At 37.1% G+C, this 23235-nt stretch overlaps 1 protein-coding gene across 3 annotated transcripts in view; it reads left to right on the plus strand.

Annotated features, from left to right (window-relative positions):
• Nucleotides 1-23235, plus strand: part of LOC145291983 (cation-independent mannose-6-phosphate receptor-like) — a 268904-nt gene that overhangs the window by 180811 nt on the left and 64858 nt on the right. For all 3 annotated transcript variants that reach the window (XM_080137940.1, XM_080137937.1, XM_080137939.1), the window contains exon 29: nucleotides 9898-10044. In XM_080137940.1, the coding sequence (XP_079994066.1) occupies nucleotides 9898-10044 (147 nt within the window). The remainder of the gene's footprint in view (nucleotides 1-9897; nucleotides 10045-23235) is intronic.

Below are 23235 nucleotides of genomic sequence, written 5' to 3' on the forward strand. Positions count from 1 at the left end.
GACCATCTACCTATTTTCACCGATGGCTCTAAAGACCATAATAGAGTGGCATGTGCTGCAGTGTCGAATGAAAAAACTCTTAAAAAAGCTCTTCCAACAGAAAGCTCTATTTTTACTGCCGAAATATGTGCCATCGACCTCGCACTCAGCATTATAGAAAAAGATGAACATAGGAAATTCCTAATTTTTTCAGATTCACTTTCCGTTTTGACATCTCTGAATAACAAAAAACTTGAAAACCCACTAATCATCAAACTAACAAATAGAATTGATTCACTATCCGAACACAAAGAAATATTTATATGTTGGATCCCAAGTCACATTGGGATAAGAGGAAATGAAAGAGCCGACTTAGCGGCCAAATCAGCTCTAAACTTAAAACCAGATACAATAAACATACCATATACTGACTTCAAACCCAAAATTAATCAATTAATTCATGCAAAATGGCAACGACAATGGAATAACAACACAAATAACAAATTATACCAAATCAAACCCATACTGGAAAAATGGAGACAAACTCCCCCCAAATCCAGAAAAGAACAAGTCGTTATAACTAGAATACATATTGGCCATACAAAACTCACACACTCCTTCATTCTAAAACAAGAACAACAACCACAATGCCCATTCTGCCAGAAAACTTGCACCATTAAACATCTTTTTGTGGAATGTAGAGCTCTAGATAAAGAAAGAAAACAATACCTCAAACACAACAGCATGAAACTTTTCGAAAACAACTGTCTAGAGGAAATATTATCCTTTTTAAGAGTAACAAGGATCTTTACAAAAATATAAATCATTCTCTGAATCAACCCAACTAAACCTTATGAATGAATATATGAGGATATATAAAACTTAAAAAAAACAAAAAAGATCGTTAGATATTAAAACAAACAAAACTATTGAACTATACAGAATTGATTGATCCTCGACGTCATAAAGTTCTTTGAATACATAATTTTTTTTTTTTTTTTAATCCTGAGTTTGGCATTGAATAACCTGAAAAGGGTTGATGTGCCGTTAAACTAAAACAAAACCAAAACCAAACCTAACTATATATTCACCAGTTGATGGTAATTTGTCATTTCTGTTTTGTTTTACTGAAAATTCAACTATGTAGACAAAGAAATAAAACGGTAATTTTTTTTTACCTCGTTTCCACCTTAACATTTAAAATAATTACTAGTTTAGGTTTTAGGGAATGCTGATAACGAATATCGCATTTAAATTTTCTGGATATTAAGCATTTCTTATGTTATCACTGGTGGCCATCTTGGTGAGCGTGCAGACGTAACCCTGAGAAACTATGCACAAATGCACGTACCAAGATGGCCACCAGCAATAACATAAGAAATGACATTGCTTAATATCCAGAAAGCTACTTATTTGCTGAAAATTTAAATGCGATATTCGTTTTCAGCATGCCGAAAAACCTTAAAAGGAAGTCCTTTTTAAAGAAAAATGTTTAGGTGGAAACAAGGTGAAAATTTACAAAATGCATCACAATGAAATTTATCAAACCACCTAATTATTTAGATATCTTCAGTTAAAAATAAGGGTTTGGTTTACAGATTAAAAAAAATGGTCTTGACAATGAGTTAAAAATAAAGTTTCTCAGTATATTGTTAGGTGAAAGTACAGAATAGTTAACAAAACACCCTTCATTCCCCATGTTAAGAATGGGTTTCTAAATGTTATTTCAGCATAGTAGCATAAGTATCTATATTTGTTATATATTTGTTTTTACCACTAAAAAACAATTCTACCTGAAGTACAAGTAAGAAGTTATAAATACAATAACAGAAACGCATGTACTTAGTCGTACATTTTGTTTTTTACCCTTTTAGTACATGTGTACTAAAAGCGTTAAAAACAAAAGTATTGTTTGGAAATCAAATTTGAAAGACTTGAAAATAATTTTTTTAAATTGACAAACTCAGAATAAAAAATGAAACTGATTTTTCTGCTTTCGTTTTGAAAGCAGAAAAAAACTTTTTTTTTAATAGAATACAAACGAAACTCGCTGATTAGCGTATAACGAGCCGTTTTTCCTCTTTAAGTGGATTTAAATTTCTATAAAAGATAAGATTTTAAAGAAATTTACGCACAATTATCAAATATTTACATATACATGAAAATAATTTTGAAATTATCTATATGAAAATGGATGATATATACAAATTTCTTATCAATTTTGAAATATTCTTTGTCAACTTTGCTTGGTCGTAACTTTGCTTCCTGTAGTCGTAAAAATATAAATCAAAGTCCAGTAGAGATGGACTTCTTTGCTTATATAGCCTGTAAAATTTTAGCCATATCCAATCAAATTTGACCCCGCGTATGTGTATCCAAATGTAACGTATGAAATGTAAACATTGAAAAAGTTCCCTTTTTGCTGTCATTTTTTTACCATTTTTTTCATTAACTTGGAGCATAAACATTCAATGCATAAAAAAAAACTAACACCATTGGAATGCTAATTCTATTCTTTCCAGCAATATAATTCTTTTAAAAATTAACCCCCAAAATAAAAAAATAAAAAAAATGACTTGAAGTACATTAAGTATGTAATATTGCCGATGTCCACGAAAAGACAGCATACACTTGTGACGCTACTTCTCTATAATTTTGGCCAAGCTTGCAGACCTTTGTGGCCTTTACCTGGCAACTTGTCCGGAACGCACTGCCCCTCCTTGACAAATTCAACCTGTACAATGAAGAAACCCGCCTGCGCTGCGACGAGGACATGAGGGAAACAGCTGGTCATGCCTTTTTCTGCTGTAGCAGGCTCAAGACCCTCCTAGGGTACGTCAACGAGGTAACGGTTCGCATCAATGCCAAGCACTGGCTTGAACTCGAGTCATATTGTGGAAAACATTGATCCGCTGCTGCCTACAGAAAAGAATGGTTTTTCTAGCGATACTAGTAGTAGCGAGGATGGTCATATGGATCACACGCCTCAAGCGAGTTCGAAGGGATATGTTCTGGATTGGGATCTGATCGTCTACTTTAAACATCTTAAAGTAAAGATCAGATGCGATTGGAAGAGGTTGCCTCGAGTGGTCTTTGACAAGAGATGGGTGCATGACGCTAGCTTGTGCATCCGATGAGGCGCCAAGTTTGAATTTTTTACCACCATAAGCATGGCACGCACGTTACTGGGTCCTATGGAGCCCATCCTGCTAGGTTAGACAAATAAAAAGTAAAGAGCCTCTTGACTGATGGTACAAATGAAATCCTGTCCTCCGATTTTTTTTTTTTTTTTTTTTTTTTTTTTTTTTTTTTCCAACTAGAAAACCTTCCGAGGCTACCCTACCACTACCCCCCCCTTATCTTTTTGTTTTATCATCTCCTGGTCAACCCCTACTCGAAGGTTTCAACAGCCGCAGTGAACTGAGGAAATGAAAAAACAAACAGAGGCCAAATTATTGGAAATTTCTTAGATGAAAACCATCTATGCCTCTTCAATAATGAAGCAAACACTTATCTACACCCAGCTACTGGAACTTCCTCTTCCACTGACCTTGCTATATGCGACCTGTCCATCTTCCTAGATTTTAACTGGAGTCTGAGGATACTTGTGGAAGTCATCATTTCCCTATTATCCTCAAACTCAAATCCTCATTCCGAAAAAAAAACAAAAAACATGCTGGAATATCGATAAATCTAATTGGGGAAAAATTTCAAAAATTATGCTCATCAAAACTAAACTCCAAATCTAATCTCAGTAATGAAGACCATCTTCTCTATTTCACTAAAACCTTAACATCTATAGCAGAGGAATGCATACCTAAATCTTCTCCCTCAACAAAATTTAACAAACCCTGGTTTAATGACCAATGTAAAGAAACTATAAGAGCACAACGTGCAGCTCTAAGAAAATTCAACTCTCACCCAACCAAAGAAAATTTATATTTCTTCAAAAACTGAGCCAAAACCAGACAAATTATCAAAAAATCCAAAAAAAAATACTTAGAAAAATTATTTCAAAATTAAATTCAAACGCTAAAACAATAGGAGACATGATCAGAAAGATATCAGGAAAAAATAACAGTAATCCAATAAAACACTTCACCATAAACAATGTAAAACTCAAAAATAAAAAGGACATTGCAAACCACATAGCAGATACCTTCACACAAATTTCATCCCCTCCAAATTTAAAAATAACTTTTCAAAATATTAAACAAGAAAAATATCAACTTTCAATCAGAAAATATGGAAAACTATAACCTGCCTTTTTCGATTACAGAACTCTGATTCACTAGCCAAAACCCATAACACAGCTGCTGGCCTTGATGAAACTCTGTATGAATTTATAAAACAATTGCCAAAAATTTCTCTTACATACCTACTTAATATATGCAATAATCAATGGATAACTAGCAACATTCCTACACTCTGGAAACAGGCCACTATTACAAAAACACAACCGATCACCCAAACCAACCAAATACCATGACAAACCAAACAAACTTCCGACCAATTGCTTTAACCAGCTGTATTAGCAAAATACTAGAGCGTATGATCAATAAAAGATTAACATGGTACCTTGAAACCAACAATCTAATAACCAACCTACAAACAGGATTCAGAAAAGGAAGAGACAATTGACCACCTTGTCCAACTTGAAACATTCATACGTGAAGCTTTCCTCCAAAAAGAACAACTCTCTGCAGTTTTCTTTGACCTTGAAAAGGCTTATGATACTACGTGGATATATGGTATAATGAGGGACTTAAAAACACTCGGCTTAAAAGGAAGATTACCCCTGTTTATTGACAACTTCCTAAAAAACAGAACTTTTAGAGTCCTTTTAAATGACACTTTCTCAGACTTGAAAGAGCAAAGAATGGGAGTTCCGTAAGGATGCATTTTTTCTACCACATTATTTAACATTAAAGTTAATAACATCACAAAATGTCTTACCCCTGGTATAAAAGGCTCACTATATGTGGATGATTTCTTGATCTGCTATAGATCAAAACACATCCATACTATAAAACGTCAACTTCAACAATGCCTAAACAAAATAAGCAAATGGACCACAGAAAATGGCTTTAAACTATCAAAAGAAAAAAAAATGTCTACATTTCTGCCATATACACAAAATGCATAATGACCCAACTCTCAAACTTTGATACAGAAATTCCAATAGTCAAACGAAATAAATTCCTTGGCGTTGTATTTGATCATAAACTCTCCTTTATCCCATATATAAATCACCTGAGAACCAAATGCAACAAAGCCATCCATCTCATAAAGACTGTAGCCTACACTGAATGGGGAGTCGACAAAAAAACTCTCATTAAACTTTACCAAACTAGATTATGCATGTTTAATTTACGGATCAACTAGAAAATCTTACCTACTAAAATTAGATACAATACACCATCAAGGTCTGACTCGCAACAGGGGCTTTCACTACCTCCCCAGTAGAAAACTTATATACAGAAACAAATGAGCTCCCACTAAACCTAAGAAAGCAAAAATTAGAAACCCAGTACTATATAAAACTTGCTTCAAACCCTGCTTACAAAACTTTGATTCCCAATTTAACCTACCCCTCAACATAAAAGAAAACACTATTAAACCTTTCAGCTTTCGCATGAAAGAACTCCTCTCCGAGATACAAACAAACATTACCCACATACACAAAACTGTCACTTCAAAAACCTCCAACAATTAGACGTCGCTAAACATTCCAAAACTAAAACAAACCTGATCTATCATGTTTTTGTGACTACTTACACATATATATTGATGGATCCAATTATAAAGACAAAGTAGGGTGTGCTGCTGTACTTAATAACACAACTGCAACGACGAATTCCAAACAATGCTTCAATATATAGTGCTGAAATCTTGGCCATCAACTTAACTCTAGACATCATCACAGCAAACCAATCCAACAAGTTCATCTTCTCAGACTCCAAATCAACACTCTTCTCCTTATTAAACCAAAAATCAACAAACCCATTAATCATCAAACTCTTACATAGAATAAACCAATTATCCACAAGCAAAACCATCATATTCTGCTGGATACCTCGTCATATTGGCATCCCCAGCAACGAAAAAGCTGACAAAGCAACAAAAATCACTACACCTAAATATTTCTAATTTCAAAATCCCCCCCATTCAGACCTCAAACCAACAATCAACAAGTTTATTAGAAATAAATGGCAAGAAATATGGAACAATCAAACAAACTTCAAAATATCCAACCTAATATCGAGGAATGGTATCCAGGATACCGGAAAATAAGTACTAACCAGACTCAGAATAGTACATACCCATATTACTCATTCTCATCTAAAGAATGAAGTACCCCCAACATGCATTACCTGTTATGAACCATTTACAGTAAAACACATTAATCTACTGCCATGTTTTTAACTCAATTCGATCAAAATACTACCAATCCAAAGACCTAAAAGACTTATTCAAAAATACAGACCCAAACAAAATCTTGAAATTCTTAAAACTATACAGCAAAATTTAAATCTTCCCATTCAATAGAAATAATAATTACTACACCATTGACCAATATTTAATCTAAAACCGAACATATCACCAATAACCAAACAGAACCCGGCATTAAATAACCTAACGGTTGATATGCCGTTAAACAAACCAATCAATCAAATCCAAATCACCTGACAACATAAAGATGGGCCTTACTTCTCCATATTTTATCATTCAACCACGGTAGTGCTTGAATATATGCTTAAGTCCGAAATTGAATGAATCAAGACACATTCAAACCCCCACCACTAATTCCGTTCACAACCAAATTTCAAACAGGTTATATAGTTGGATAAAACACCTCATTAGCTACTTTTTGAAAAAAAAATTTCGAAAATTGGTTCAGTAGAAAAAAGTTACAACAAAATATGTGGGTTCACAAACAGGAGAGTAAGTACATACATAAGTGACTAATGCTTTTTTTAATTTTGCATAACTTTTTTGTATATAAATATTTTTTACTGCGATTTTGCCAATATGACATGTTAGTGTAACGGTTAGAGTACCGGGGGTTGGTGGAAAGATTTTAGCTTCAATCCCGTGTATCGTTTTTTTTTTTTATAATTAAAAAACCGAACTTTTTTTAATTTTTTTTAACTCTCCTTATGAAATAGATATGCGGTTTTCTTTTCCTAGATGGTTTAGATTTTCAATGCAGCACAGTACAGTTTGGGATCTTACTGTACTATTCTCCAATGCTTTAATAGCTGCCTGACTATCTGAAAGGATAGCTATTTCCTGTTGCTGAACCTCTTCCATGATCAGAACTTCAGATTCAAAAACCTTAAACATGCGCTATCTCTCCTTCTTCGGTTTTTGTCGTGATGTTTACCGAATGTTAGAGCTGACTTGTCAGACTTAGGTCTGAGATCCTGCTCTTCGGTGAAGGCGGGGGTGGTGTTTGGTACCACATCCAATGGTGCCAGCACATGACTGGTGTTTGGTGTTGTATCCGATGATACCTGTATGGTAAAGACTTCTGCCTGGAAGACCGTCCTCAGTTTACCAAGATAATAAGATTTTTGACAGGTGAGGTGGTTTGAGTATTCTATATAAACACTCGCACCAATCCTATCATTCATTTTAGATCCATCAGTATAGCATTTGATTACGTTGCTTTCCAGCTTTTTCGTAATCTCTTGCGCCTGTTCTGTCATAAACCATACATGTGAAATGCTTTTCAAATGATCTGGTTTTAGTCATAAGGTCACCCGGCACATGCAAGAGCGGTAGTTCCTTCCTAGCCTCATTACACAAATTCATGTGATTCTTTGTTTTTCCAGTAGTCCCAACAGATCTTGACCACCACAGACCCATGAGATCTATTCTATAGGATCCCCGTATCGCTTCTGCCTTCAGGAATTTTTAATCGGAGGGATATTCAACAGCGTCTCCAATGCTCCAGTAGGTGTGCTCGGATATGCTGAAGAAGTCATTAAACAAGCAAGTCTTTGTACCTTCTGAAGTTTCTTCAAGTACAGTTTCTCTGTCCCGCGGATCCAGGAAACACATGCATATGACAAAATGGGACATACCATAGCAATGTATATCCACCTCATTACATGCGGGTTAACTGCCCAGGTTTTCCCCACAATTTGTTTGCATTGCATAAGGGCTGCAGTCGCCTTGGAGGAAATCTTTTCTATGTGGCTTTTCCTGGTTAGCTTACTGTCCAGGATTACCCCTAACAGCCTTGCCTCCTGTGAAAGTTTCAATTTCTGTCCACTCAGAAAAAGGTCACCAAGTTGGCAATTCCTTTTATATGTAAACAAGACCATTTCTGTTTTACGGCTACTGAATTCTAATTCATTTCGATTAGACCATTTATTAGGAATATTTAATGCCATTTTGGCAATGCGTCTGACCAATGATGCTTTTGAACCCGCGACTAGCACTGCGATGTCATCAGCATCAGCCTGGGCATAAATATTCCTATTTTTAAACTCCTTTAAAAGAGGATTCAGCATACAGTTCCATAGTAAAGGTGATGAAATCCCACTTTGGGGGTTTCATTTAACTACTTCCCTTTTAACAGTTGCCCTCAGTAGTTCTACTTGAACTGTTCGGTGCCTCACGATATACTCAATCCATCGGATGAGTACTGGTGGAACATTGAGTTCTCGTAGCGACTTGAACACACTACTGAAGGGTATGTTGTCAAAAGCTCCGATATCTAAAAAGACACAGTGCCACCTTCTTTTTTGTTAGTTTACGCTCTATACAGATCACAAATTCATGAACCGCAGTCTCGGTAGAGACCCTGGCTCGGAACTACTGTGATTGAATGATAAATATTGCATAAATGTGTGTTTGAGAGCTAATTTTTTTTTGACAATCATTAATAAATATTATAAATTTATATATTAATACAATAGCAATGCCTGGAAAAATCATGGATTATATGGAAAAATGTGTGCATGAAAAGTAATATTCTTAAGATTTTATTAAACCTGGAAAAGTAAAGGACAAGAAATTCAACCTGGAAAAGTAAAGAACAAGATATTCTAGTAAAGTAAAAAATAAGAATTTTTTAGACTTAAAATATTGCAGCTAAAAATAAAATTTGAATATTGATAAATATTTTATTTATTTGCATATGTTGTTTATTGTTGAGTTAGAAAGGGTGTCAGTCGCTGGATTGAACTTATTTCCCCCGTATTTGCATATATTTATGTAGTGAAAATTGTTTGAATAAAATTAATTCGTTAGTTAGTAGATGGAATTAATAATTTTATAATTTACATAAAAATTAATAATTTTATATCATAATTAGGATCATTTAATTCATTTTTATGCGTTCATCTGTGATGCAGTGTGTTCTATCGGAGAAGCTGTGTTAGCACAATCTGGATGAATGTTGCCTTAAATTGGTCATTATGAAAAAAAGCAATGGCAATTGATTCAATGTTCAAATACATTCGCAAACACATTTTCATCTACTACAGCAATTAAAACTCTCTACTAGTCTTGATGTTAAATAATCACAATTCCCCATTTTTCCATGACAATATTGGAGCCAAAATTCCACAAACTGATTCCAAACAAACAGGAACAAATAACACTCTAAAATGTGTAATACTTGAATACTTTAAATTTTCAATTTCTTTTATTAAAATAAACCATAATGTCGCTAATATGGATATTAATAAAATAATTTTCTCTTGTTTTAATTTTATGTATATTGCTGATCATTGAGTGGATCATTATGCATTCATCTGTGATGCAGTGTGTTCTGTGGGAGAAGCTGTGTACCATTAACAATTTTATTTTAAATGGTGACCGAAATATATTTTTCAATCGATGTTCTAAAATAAAACAAGCTTCATTCATCTTTGACCTAGTTTTTTTTTCTTTTATTTTCAGAGTGTTGGAGCTGTTAACAGTGGTCCATATATTGATGGAAATGACCAAAAAGTGACTATGCTGTATGTCCTTGGAGATAAGTGCCCTGATGGTATGCGAAACAGAAGTACTCTTATCAAGTTTACATGTAATCCTGGCCATTCTGTGGTAAGTTTTTTTTTTTTTTTTTTAATTTTTTTATTGCATTTTCACCTCAAACAAGACACAAGTTAGAGGGGGCTACTATCTAGGACATAATTTGTAGAGGTACTATGTAGGGAGTTGAGCAGCAAGATATGTTTACATTACACTTTTGCATGTCAATACAGTTAGGGAAGCAGGGACCTGGAAGGGAATACCAAAGTCTAGCAGTCCGAGGGAAGAAACTATTAGAGTAGGCTTTCTTACATCTAGGGATTTGTGTAGGGTGGGATTTTGCTGCTTGTCAGGTGTATTTCTGTTGAGGGTGCACAAGGGCTTGTAGTTCATCAGAGCATCTACCATTAAAATACTTGTAAAACAGGCAGAGGGATGCAACATTTCGTTTATGGGACAGTGGCTGAAGTCTAGCTGATAGTGCAGGACATTAAGTTGGTGGCTCTTTTGAAATCTAAAGGGGAGTGACTAGTAGCAGATACACCAGTCCAAATATGGCAACAATACTCCATACATGAGCGAATAGTGGCCTTGTAGAGGTACAGGATACTCTCGGACGTAAATAACTTTCTAGCATGGTAGAGCCCACATTCTTTGCAGCAGCCTTAGCAATGTCCTCAATGTATGTTACAATTCATGTTCCCCGTGAATGTTAAGTTGAGGAGTTTGAACGAAGTACTTTCAGTACACCATCAGGGCACTTATCTCCTAGGACATACAGCATAGTCACTTTTTGGTCATTTCCATCAATATATGGACCACTGTTAACAGCTCCAACACTCTGAAAATTAACAAAACAAAACAAACGAGATCATAAAGATAATAGCATGAAGCTTGCTTTATTTTAGAAAATCTATCATTAGCCATAGCTATTAGTGATTGGGCAGGTTTCTTGTAATTATTAAAGGAAACCAGCTTAGTTTTGGAAACCTTGAATATGGCCATCCATTTTTGTTGCGATTTCACTACAAACTGGAGGTCTCCTTCTAGTGTTTCTGCCATTGCCTTAGATACATATTCATTCGTTTTACCCTCATGTCTTTTATAGAGGGTGATTTCATCAGCAAATATACCTATCTCTGAGACAATTTTATCAGGGAAGTCATTTATGAACATCAGGAATAAGAGGTCCAAGGATTTACACCCGCATTTATATTGTATTGTTTTGACATACAACCATCGATGACAACCTAGATTCTTTTATTTAAGGAGGATTTAATTAAGTATTCGTCCAATAATACCATAGGATTTGATTTTCATGCGAAAACCATTGTGCCATACCCTGTCAAAGGCCTTAGATATATCTAGGGCTACAACCTTTGCCTCCCCTGCTTTATCCAGTGCATGGTATATACATTCAGAGAATACAGTTAGGATATCTGCAATAGAATGGGCTTGCCTAATAACATACTGTTGGTCGGAGAGAAGTTTAGCAACTATGGGAGTGGCGGACTAGAGCTTAGTTATTTATGGACTAAAATATTTTTGCAAAAAGAGAGGAGGCTAATGGGGCGATAATTTAATGGGTCAGTTCTTTTGCCAGAATTCTTGTAAATTAGTACCACAGAAGCAATTTTCCAGCAGTCAGGAAAACAAGATTCACTAAGACATTTGTTGCTGAGCTTCAGGAGCAACTTCAGCAGAGCATTTTTTTAATCTTACAGCTGGAGTAAGATCAGGTCCACATGCTTTTGACGTGTCTAGGTTTTTTTATGATGTCATGTACTTGAGAGGGGGTGATTTTTAGATAATTTAGTGTGGTTTGTCTGCAGTGGAAAATCCGGGAGGGAGTGGTTTGCTGGGTCCAAAGTAGAGTTGGAGGCAAACCAACGGGCAAGCAGATTAGCCTTGTTTGGCGTGCAAACAAGATTGCTGGATAGTGGGGGATTGTTGATTACCCATTATTTACTACGTTGTTATTGATTTTCCAAAAATAAAGAGTTCCTAATTTTTGTGCTTCAATGTTTTCTGGTGGTTTCAGTATATTCTCTCTTGGCTATAGTTATTTCCTTCTTACAATGACTTCTAGCGTCTATATACTTTTGTCTATTTGTACTGGATTTATGCTGGATAAGTGTGGTGTGCATGCTGCCTTTGAGCAATGGCAGCTGCGCAAGTAGAAGTAAACCATTGGGGAGAGTGGGGTTTTCTATAGAACTCACGTGTGGGGAAGATTTGCTTCAATTGCTTTGAACCATTCATTGGTCTCATTTGCACATTGTTCAACAGGGAGAGAAAAGATATTTCTCCATGAAGCAGTGGCTCTTCAACTTGGGGCTGAGAGTTTAGGGTAATGTCTATCATTATCACAGTGTGATCAGAATTGCGTAGATGGCATTTGTTATACAATGCTCAGGAACTGTGGTCAGAAACAGGTCCAGAAGTGAATCTTGTTGGCCCTGATGATCTGCGAGATGGGTCTGTGTCAAGGAATGGTATATTGAAATGTGTGATGCTACCAGCTGTATCGGTGTAGTTAGAGAAACCAAACCAATTACTGTGGTGGATATTAGTCACCAAATACATGTATTTGGGTGCTAGTGTCTAGGAGAAGTGCTACATCTATGCTCTCAGACGTGATTGATTAGAGTACAGTCTTGAGTTGAGGGAGAGCGATTCAGAAAGTATAAGTAGATAACGATGATGAGAGCGATTTAGAAAGTATAAGTAGATAACGATATGTTGTAAAGTTAGTCTAAAGCACATGATTCTGATTTAGATTGCCTAGTCATGGGGAGGGTGTTATGAATAGACTCAAAGTTCGTGCATGTCTGTCAGTCCTTATGACAAAATGGGAGAAAACCAGATATGTTAAAGTGGTTAGAGGGGATGGAGGCATGCAAGTTAGTTTCATTTAGCGCTAAGATATTTGGGGAGTTTGCTAGGAAAAATGATTCTACCTCGTCTAAGTCCACAGATATTTGTAAATGCAAGGCTCAAGGGAGGAGGCGAAGCGTTCGAGTGTACGTCTGGTTTGTTATTTTGGATTGAGCTGTTATTTTTATAATTTAAGTTTAGGGTGAGGAGTGCTAGGCAAAGTGGATGTACATTGCAGCCACCATGCCACATAAGTAGATCACCAGCCAACTCCTTGAGGCCACATTCCTAAGGACGAAAATGCCCACCGGAAATGATTGTAGAGTCCCTTTTTATGTGTCACATGACACTATAATCATCCCGATATTATACAACTGATAGAGCAGCTGCTCTAAGCGCTACCAAAGAGTTAGGGCTCCTGTACTGTTAGTCAGAATACAGCAGCCAGACAAACTGTCCAACTGGTACCATCAAACCTGTTGGACAAAAGTGGCCCAGTCCAATCGTGTTAGCATACATGGTAAACAAGCACCCCCAGTTAAGGGGAAGGGAATGAGGTAGGAGTGGGGGACAGCATTCATTGCCCTAGTCAGAAAACCAGGCCAATCACTGAGCATCCGAGTCCCTGTGATTGCACCTCTGCTCCTTACTAATAAACAAAAAATGGAGTATGGAAGCTGGGTGGTAGGCAAAGCCTACTTAAGCATACCAGTGGTTTGATCGAGTCACTAGCCCTAGAGGTTGTCGACCAGGACTGAGGAGGCCTCTCTCCCTCGTTTGGTGCCAAGATGTATGATCACAATGGCACAGGTTTGACATCAGTTTTCCTTCTAGATGACCTGATGAGATCTATGGGTCCAACACTGAGAGGGTTTGCCCCAAACCTGGTTTCAAAGTAAACTATTTCTACCCCCCCCCCTCATGAGTAGTTAGTTAATCGCATTAGTATCAAAGGTAGTTAGTATCTGTTATGTAGTTGCACTCATCAAAGTAAGATTGGAAGATCTGGTTATTCACATGTTATGAGTAGAAAGCTTTGGGGTATGTATGAATGGGTGTAGGTATAAGGTTAATAGCTACTAGATTAAATTAATAGATTAAGTTAATAGATTAAGTTAATAGATTAAGTTAATAGATTAAGTTAATAGATTAAGTTAATAGATTAAGTTAATAGATTAAGTTAATAGATTAAGTTAATAGATTAAGTTAATAGATTAAGTTAATAGATTAAGTTAATAGATTAAGTTAATAGATTAAGTTAATAGATTAAGTTAATAGATTAAGTTAATAGATTAAGTTAATAGATTAAGTTAATAGATTAAGTTAATAGATTAAGTTAATAGATTAAGTTAATAGATTAAGTTAATAGATTAAGTTAATAGATTAAGTTAATAGATTAAGTTAATAGATTAAGTTAATAGATTAAGTTAATAGATTAAGTTAATAGATTAAGTTAATAGATTAAGTTAATAGATTAAGTTAATAGATTAAGTTAATAGATTAAGTTAATAGATTAAGTTAATAGATTAAGTTAATAGATTAAGTTAATAGATTAAGTTAATAGATTAAGTTAATAGATTAAGTTAATAGATTAAGTTAATAGATTAAGTTAATAGATTAAGTTAATAGATTAAGTTAATAGATTAAGTTAATAGATTAAGTTAATAGATTAAGTTAATAGATTAAGTTAATAGATTAAGTTAATAGATTAAGTTAATAGATTAAGTTAATAGATTAAGTTAATAGATTAAGTTAATAGATTAAGTTAATAGATTAAGTTAATAGATTAAGTTAATAGATTAAGTTAATAGATTAAGTTAATAGATTAAGTTAATAGATTAAGTTAATAGATTAAGTTAATAGATTAAGTTAATAGATTAAGTTAATAGATTAAGTTAATAGATTAAGTTAATAGATTAAGTTAATAGATTAAGTTAATAGATTAAGTTAATAGATTAAGTTAATAGATTAAGTTAATAGATTAAGTTAATAGATTAAGTTAATAGATTAAGTTAATAGATTAAGTTAATAGATTAAGTTAATAGATTAAGTTAATAGATTAAGTTAATAGATTAAGTTAATAGATTAAGTTAATAGATTAAGTTAATAGATTAAGTTAATAGATTAAGTTAATAGATTAAGTTAATAGATTAAGTTAATAGATTAAGTTAATAGATTAAGTTAATAGATTAAGTTAATAGATTAAGTTAATAGATTAAGTTAATAGATTAAGTTAATAGATTAAGTTAATAGATTAAGTTAATAGATTAAGTTAATAGATTAAGTTAATAGATTAAGTTAATAGATTAAGTTAATAGATTAAGTTAATAGATTAAGTTAATAGATTAAGTTAATAGATTAAGTTAATAGATTAAGTTAATAGATTAAGTTAATAGATTAAGTTAATAGATTAAGTTAATAGATTAAGTTAATAGATTAAGTTAATAGATTAAGTTAATAGATTAAGTTAATAGATTAAGTTAATAGATTAAGTTAATAGATTAAGTTAATAGATTAAGTTAATAGATTAAGTTAATAGATTAAGTTAATAGATTAAGTTAATAGATTAAGTTAATAGATTAAGTTAATAGATTAAGTTAATAGATTAAGTTAATAGATTAAGTTAATAGATTAAGTTAATAGATTAAGTTAATAGATTAAGTTAATAGATTAAGTTAATAGATTAAGTTAATAGATTAAGTTAATAGATTAAGTTAATAGATTAAGTTAATAGATTAAGTTAATAGATTAAGTTAATAGATTAAGTTAATAGATTAAAAGATTAAATTTTTTATTTTATTTATTTATTTTTTTTATTACATTTTCACCCCAAACAAGGCACATTGCCACTTTGGTGTCGGGGGCAACTATCAGGGGCAACAACTACTGGGGTACTATGTTGGGATTTGGACAACAAGATGTCTGTTCACGTTATACTTGAACTTCTGCATGTCAGTACAGGTGGGGAAGCAGGGACCTGGAATGGAATTCCAGAGTCTAGCGGTTCTGGGAAAGAAACTACTGGAGTAGAAAGATCTTTTACATCTAGGGATCTCTACTGTGTGGGGTTGGGATTTAGCTGCCTGTCGGGTTTGTCTACGTCATGGCGGTACAAGTATCGTTGAGGGACTCTTGTCAGAGCATCTGCTCTGTTGATCAACACCACGTCCACAGTCAGGTCGTACTGTGATGGTGTCGACCAAGGTGGCAAGCCGTCTTCGAATTAACATCTCACTCGATGCTCGTGTCGTCAGCCGTGCTCTTTAGGGTGACATCGTGTACTGCATCGTCCCATCCCGACGACACGGCTGTTGCACGTCTTTTTATGGCCGCCGCGGCCACCCTGAGCCAACCGCACACAGGGAAATGGCCTACCATCTTTCTACAAAGCGAAAACACTGTTCGTCAAGTGATGTTTGATGGGACCTTGGGGACGCGACTTCCTCTTCTCCAGCAAAGTCCCTCCTTGCTATTGCGCACGTGCAGGCCGAGAACTTTTGCTTCATCGCACAGACACTCTGGTTCCTTACATGTCAGTCCAAAGCTCTCAAAGTGCTTTCTAACCGATTGCGCTGACATGAGGCTCTCATTGACGAATATATCATCGATGTATGAGGATGTTGCCTGTTGCACTCCCTCATCTTGCTGCTGGATAGCATGCATGATTGCTGTCATAATGCCTGGTGCCACATTTAGACCGAACCCTAGCCTGGTTAGACAATATCGGGTTCCTCCAATTTCCACAGTCTGAAATGGCCACAATTTCTTCTCGATGCGTATTTGCAGATAGGCCCTGCGTAGGTCCAGAGTTGCCACGTTCGATCCCTTCTGTCGCCACTCCCTTAATTTGAGTGCACACACATCAGCCCTTGCCGTATATGGGTCGACATGCTCATTGAGCTCACGGTAGTCTAGGACGGGGCGGACCTTTTGTTTGGTCTATTGTACAACGGCCATCAAGGAATCGGCCTTCGCGGGGGGGGGGGGCCAAGCTCATCCTCTGGGTATGGAAGAAGCCAGCCATTGTCGATCCACGTTTGCAGTTCTTCTTCATACTGTTCCCTGGTGGGGGATATTCCGATAACCGGTTCCGCAAGGATAGTGGTGGCTGATCGTTTGACCACTTGCAAGACGCCGTCCATGCATTGGTGTTTCTATCATACTCAGCATGAAAGTCAGGCTCGTCGAGAGTTATGGCAGCACAAACATGTTCCTCACATCAGGAGAACTGTACCTTGCCGGTTCTGTCCACAGTAATTCCACCCAGTTGTGTAATCAAGTCCATACCCAGGAGTAGGTCGTACCCGAGAAGCTCTCCCTCCACAACCAGGGCTCGCACGGCTACTGCAGGCCCGTCGTTGATGCTTGTGCGGATAATGCTCACCCCACAAGAGGCTAGTGAACCTCCGCCTACAGTTAGTACCGGAATTCTCTCTGCTTTCCAAGTGGCACAGCATATCTTGCTTACGAGAGTCTGGGTGCACCCAGTGTCCACAAGCACGAGGCGCTCGCTTCCATTAATGTGTATGCTTACAGTGGGTAGCGCCCTGCTCAGTGGCGATATGGGAGAAGACTGGCGCTGTAGCTTCTTGCCCTTGCCCGTTTCCCGGACAGGTGCGGACCAGGTGTCCGCATTTTTTGCACTTGTAGCACTGCGACTCGTCAAGTTTCCGAGTTGATTGAGGTGACGAAAGGCGATCACGGGCCAAATGGTTGGGTCCTCCACACTTATAGCAGGTTGTAGCTGCGCCCAGGTCCTGCAATCCAACCTGTGGTTGTACAGCTGCCGCTTGGTCTATAGTGTTAGGGCTTTTCTTTAGTATTGCTCGTGCCCACGCCAATACTTCCGATATGTCCATCTTGTCCACTTGGGATGAGGCACGGAGCAGATCTTCCATACTCTTAGGTAATCCTGCAACAAAGGCGCACACCAAGCCTTTGTCTGACATCCCTCCAAAAAGGACCGATAGCTTTTTTAGCTCAACCAGATACACATTCACCGTTTCCCCGGCATGTAATTTTTGGGCCATGAATTTCTTCCATGCAGTAACTGGATCTAACGCAAATGCTGTAAAAAGGGTGCGCTTGATACAGGCAAAATCTGTTTTCTTCTCATCAGCCAACTGCTGGTATACTGAATATGCTCCCCCAGTGAGGCGCATTGGGACCACGCGTTCGCTTTAGTGAGTAAAACTCGTCTGTCCTCCTGCTTTCCTTTCCTCGTTATTTATGGAATCAGGGTACGAGATTCCACGAGACTTTTTTTCCACATAAACGCATGCGGGTGCCATCTTGATTCTCAATTTGTGCTTTTCATGCACAAACGCGCAGCCGCTTTAACGGTAAGCCACTTCTTTCTCCACACTCCCCCCTGCTCATGATCAGAGACGGCAGGGGGATGGCGATCGCTGCCGTCGGGTGCTTCTGCGAAAGGGGACAGTGCTGCTCTCGTCTTCGCATGCGCTCTCATCCACCGCCTGATGGTCGGGGAAGGCTTCATCTCCGTGGAGGCTACTGATATCAGTCACTGCGCACCAGATCCCTCGCATGGGGTCGTCCTCTGTCACTCTGGCCACAGCTTCCACCAGCATGCTTCACAGAGAGGGATCGCGCACCTCATTGTCCCATCCTATTGACATGAAAGTCGCACATCGCTTTATGGCTGCCACCGCCACCCGGAGCCACCCACCCACAGGCAAGTGGCCCTCCAGTTTTCCGCAGATGGAAAAAACACTGACACATGATGTTGGATGGAATTTCCGGGATGTCACCACCTCTTCCCCAGCAAAGCCCATCTGTGCTGCCGCTCACATGCAAGCCAAGAACTTTTGCTCCATCTTGCAGGCGCTCTGGCTCCTTGCCCAACAGCCCGAAGCTCTGTGTTCTTTCAGCGCCTGGGCAGACATGAGGCTCTTGTTCACAAAAATGTTGATATACAACGTCGCTTTGGGGAGGGTGTTGCGCCGCGGCTTCCTCCCTTGCTCGTTTCCTGGACAATTCTGTGCTACGTGGCCTGGCTTGTTGCATTAGTGACAGCGTCCTCGTTTCCATGTTTCATAGTTCGGGGTGCACTTCGCACCGCTTCTGCAGACTCTGGCAAAGTGGTTGGGGCCACCACATTTGTAGCACCATGGGTTCTCTGTAGGCGATTCCAGTGCATCAACCGCTGCCGCGACTTGCTCCACATCATCCTTTAGGATGTTTCGGGCTCTAGTTAACAACTCCTCCAACCCAAGCTCATTGATCTTTGTCGACGCCCACAACAGCCAACTGGCGTCATCCGGGAGCCCAGACAAAAAGGCGCATGCCAATATTTGATCGTTTGCACCGTCAAGCTGCTGGTACACGGCATAAGCCCCCTTAGTGAGCCTCAATGGGATGACCATAGTTGGATCCTTAATTTTGCACAACCGGCCAATGCGCTTGGCCTTCTCCAGCCATTCAACCATCGAAGGACAAGCTGGGGATCCGTCAAACTTCAGGTTGAATCCGTCCATGGTAAAAAATGTATGCCGAAATAGTTGATGTTGCAGAGAAAAAAAAGAGCACACAAAACTTCAGCTCACTGCAGCAGCATCGTCCGTCAGTACTTTCTGTAGACTCGTTTTCACATCTCTTATCTGCTTCAGTGGCCTGTTTTTATAAAATACATTTTTCACTAAATTTGCATATTTGTGCGAGAGCACACGAGAGAATATCCCATGTTGTAGCAAATCCTGAGAACATGTTTACCAGAAAAAACAGTTGGGAATAAGTCGTACACCATCCACTATGACTACGAAATTCCTACAGCTGCATACCTAGAAAATGTGGCTATTAAGCCTGACGTAGTGACATGCGACAAGGAGAATGTGGCAACCTTAGTTGAAGTGTCCCTAATGATGCTGGTCTTAACAGCAGAGGAGAAAATAACAAAATACCAAGGACATGTGTGACCTGAAAAACTAGAATCTTAAGAAGGTATCAATCACACAAGTTGTAAGAGCAACTGGGCTAATGAAAAAGAATTTCAAAAACTGTGGTGAATATACTCAGTGAACCAAGTGCAAAAGAAATACAAATTGCACTTAAAGGGATGGTTAGAATCTTAAAAAGATCTCTTGGTTGGAGTAACTAAACTAATGGGAGCATTTGGCATCCAGTAGAATGCCTCATCCCCAGGAAAAACAGTGATGAAAATTTAAACAAACAAGACTTGAGGGTTTGAATGCTTATTAGATACAAACTTTGGGTATCTCTGGTCTTTCTGTACAGGAGTTTGTCAGCAACTCTGACATGGGGATACTTCAAGTTTCAAATAAGCTGACCAAATATTCAAACTAAAATGAAAAATTCAGAATTCACAAACTGGCAGAATGTCGCCCAGAATAAAAAGATCCACTCAGCATGGCTATGCACTGGGTCATATGAAGAAAGCAACGGTGCACCTTCTAGTGATGTTACCACAAGTAACACTAAGCTGGATACTCCAGCAGACCAAACCAACTCTAACCAAACAAAGACTGCAAAAAAAAAAAAACTAATCTCGTAAAGTGGTCTGTGGAGAAGAAAATTATTCTTCACTACTCAAGGTATGAGAAATGGGGGGGAAAGAAAGAAAAAGATATTCAAGGCTCGAATAAGGTCTTCTCTCTTACCAAAGGAAACAGTATTAGGGACAACAGTCAAAAACTTATTTTCGATTGTGTCACAGATAAATATCCTACAAGAGAGAAGAGGCAATAGTTAAAGGCTCTTGATGAGGCGACGGTTGACTTTGGCCAAAGGGACACAAGCAAATGTACACAAACCCAATAAAGCAGGGAGGACAAATGGATGCTTATATGGGTGATGGAATACGCAAAAATAAAACCTTCAAAACTTAGATGTCAAGAAATCTTCAAGGCATTCCAAGAGAAAAAAAGCTCACATGTCAGAAGAACTATAGAGCAAATTTCCAACTTGATTAGAAACGTTTGCTTGATGATCGAAGATGACTTCTGCCCAATAAGCAACCCCATCCCTCTCCCTAGACACATTACACCAGAACCAACCTCTCCTCAACCACTCAACATGGTCTCACCAAACTCTACATCGGCGCAGAGGAGACGTATTCTCAAGGGCAACATGCAATAAAAGATATCTCTCCCCAGGGTTCACCCCCTGAAAAAATCCCAACTAAACAAACCTAGGCAAATACAATGCCGCAATGCCCTACCTGAACATATGGTACTAGATACAGATCAGGAGGAGCTGAAGGAAGAACTAACAGAATAGAAATAGCATGATGTTTGGCTGTTAGAGATCGACTCGGACTAGTGAAAATGAATTGTAACAAGCTTTCAAAATTCTTGTTACAAAAGTGAATGTTCTCACAAGAATTGTCCCAACTAATGCATTCCTAACCGAAATAAACTATGCAACGTGTGGGGTAGCATGGTTTATGCAGAGGAAACATTTTGCCTCAACATAAAGAGAACAGAGGGAAACTTCAAGGCCAAAACAAATGAACCAACCTAGAAAAGAAGGCTTCAACAGAAAATACAAAAATTCCTAAAAGAAACTTCCTGGATATCTGCCTTTCTGATATGTGAAAGCCCAGAGGAAAATTAAAAAAAAAAAAAAAGGGGGGGGGGGTGAATAAACTTTAAAACGAATATTCCCTTCAAAACCCAATGCAGCTGAGAGCTCAAGTAGAAAGCCAAGCTGTAATAAAAGCTTTAGCTGCACAAATTAAAAATAAACAAAAGAAAATGGAATCCAAGTCCATGAATAAGGAAACCAATGTATGGACATACTTAGTTATGGTAGTCCATCCATGTGGATGATTGTTGACTGAAGCCCGATGCATGATCTACACTACTTTACACAGAAAGACAGGATTTGGGTTTTGATCATGAAAAGAGGGTCTCAGCCTCATTGAAATAAACCATGCATATCGAGCCACCATAGTAATCATGGAGCAGTACATTAAAAGCTCGATGACAATGGAAATGAGGGATCACCATGAATGTCTACCCCAACAAACCTCGATTACAAAACTTTGGGGGTGTCATACTGGAAAATAATGCCAAGGTATATGATGAACCAGCAACACAGATTGCAAGAAAGAGAAAGCAAATCAAGATAAATACAAGAAAGCAAGGATGGGAACATCATAAAAGAGCAAGAAAGTTCCTTGAGGAGCTTAGCCAGGAGTATATAGACAGGGATGCTTCATTCCAATGGCTCAAGAGTGGGAAACTTCCATTTTGAGGAAAGATTCATTGTAGCTAGTCAAGATAAGGGCTTACTCACAAATGGAATAAAAAAAAAAAAAAAAAAAAAAAAAATGGCTGGCCTAAAAGTAAATGGTCACAGCGATTGAGAACCTAATGTCTGCATGCCCAATTTATTGGCAGATGGTCTTTACACTGTCCACCAAAGTACGTAAATGCCTCCATTGGAAGGTCTGTGGAGAGATGCACCTTGACAGATCGCCAAATATCTGGGAACACGAACCACGACTAGTAACATCAAATGAAAAAGTATTCTATGACAGACATGCAGGCAGATATATAAAAAAAGGCAGATATATAAAAAAAGGCAGATATATAAAAAAAAAAGGCCATCAAGCCAGACATTGTAATATGGGACAATCCCAAAAGAACTGTGCTCGTTATGTCACAATCCCAAATGACTTTGGCCTTAATAGAACTGAGAAGAAAAGATAACAAAATATCAGGACCTAAAAAATAATCTAAAAATGATCTGAAAGAAATAAACATACTGGTTACACAAATATACTCATAACATGTTTTGTTTTATGAAATCTTCGAAACAATTTTCTTTATAAAAATGTGAACGCACACACGCTGTAGAGAAATTTTATTAAAATATTTGGAAATTCCCTTGCAGACTCATAGATACATAATGGAAAGACTTGTGAAGTGCTATGATAATTCTTACTTGAAAAAACACTTATGAAGAGCCTTAATTTTATAATTCCTCTGTTTAAGAATCCTATATTTTACAAAGACAACGAATTAATTATAAAGTATTAATAAAACAGACAAGCAAGTAAATAGATCGCTACTTTTAATGCTAATTTTTAACGACATACTAGATTACCATGACCCATTGGGTCAGTATGTTATATTAGCTGTGGAATTAATGTATGAACGTGACACTTGTGATGTAAAGAAAATAGTTTTTTGGGACATAACAAACATTTCTATGAAAGTATATTAAAATGAAAAAAGATTTCTGAGTCGTTCTGTTTATAATTTATTTTTGAAAAAAAACTTATAGCCATTGAATTATAAGTGGTGTGCCATACTTATAGGTAAATGTGCACTGAACAGATACCATAATACTTTAGTTAAATTCAAATTTTGATATTTTTTTAATTTAAACACTAAAAAACAA

The sequence above is a fragment of the Euprymna scolopes genome, chromosome 13, assembly GCF_053919585.1.
Source record: "Euprymna scolopes isolate OS-2025 chromosome 13, ASM5391958v1, whole genome shotgun sequence".
NCBI classification, from domain to species: Eukaryota; Metazoa; Mollusca; class Cephalopoda; order Sepiida; family Sepiolidae; genus Euprymna; species Euprymna scolopes.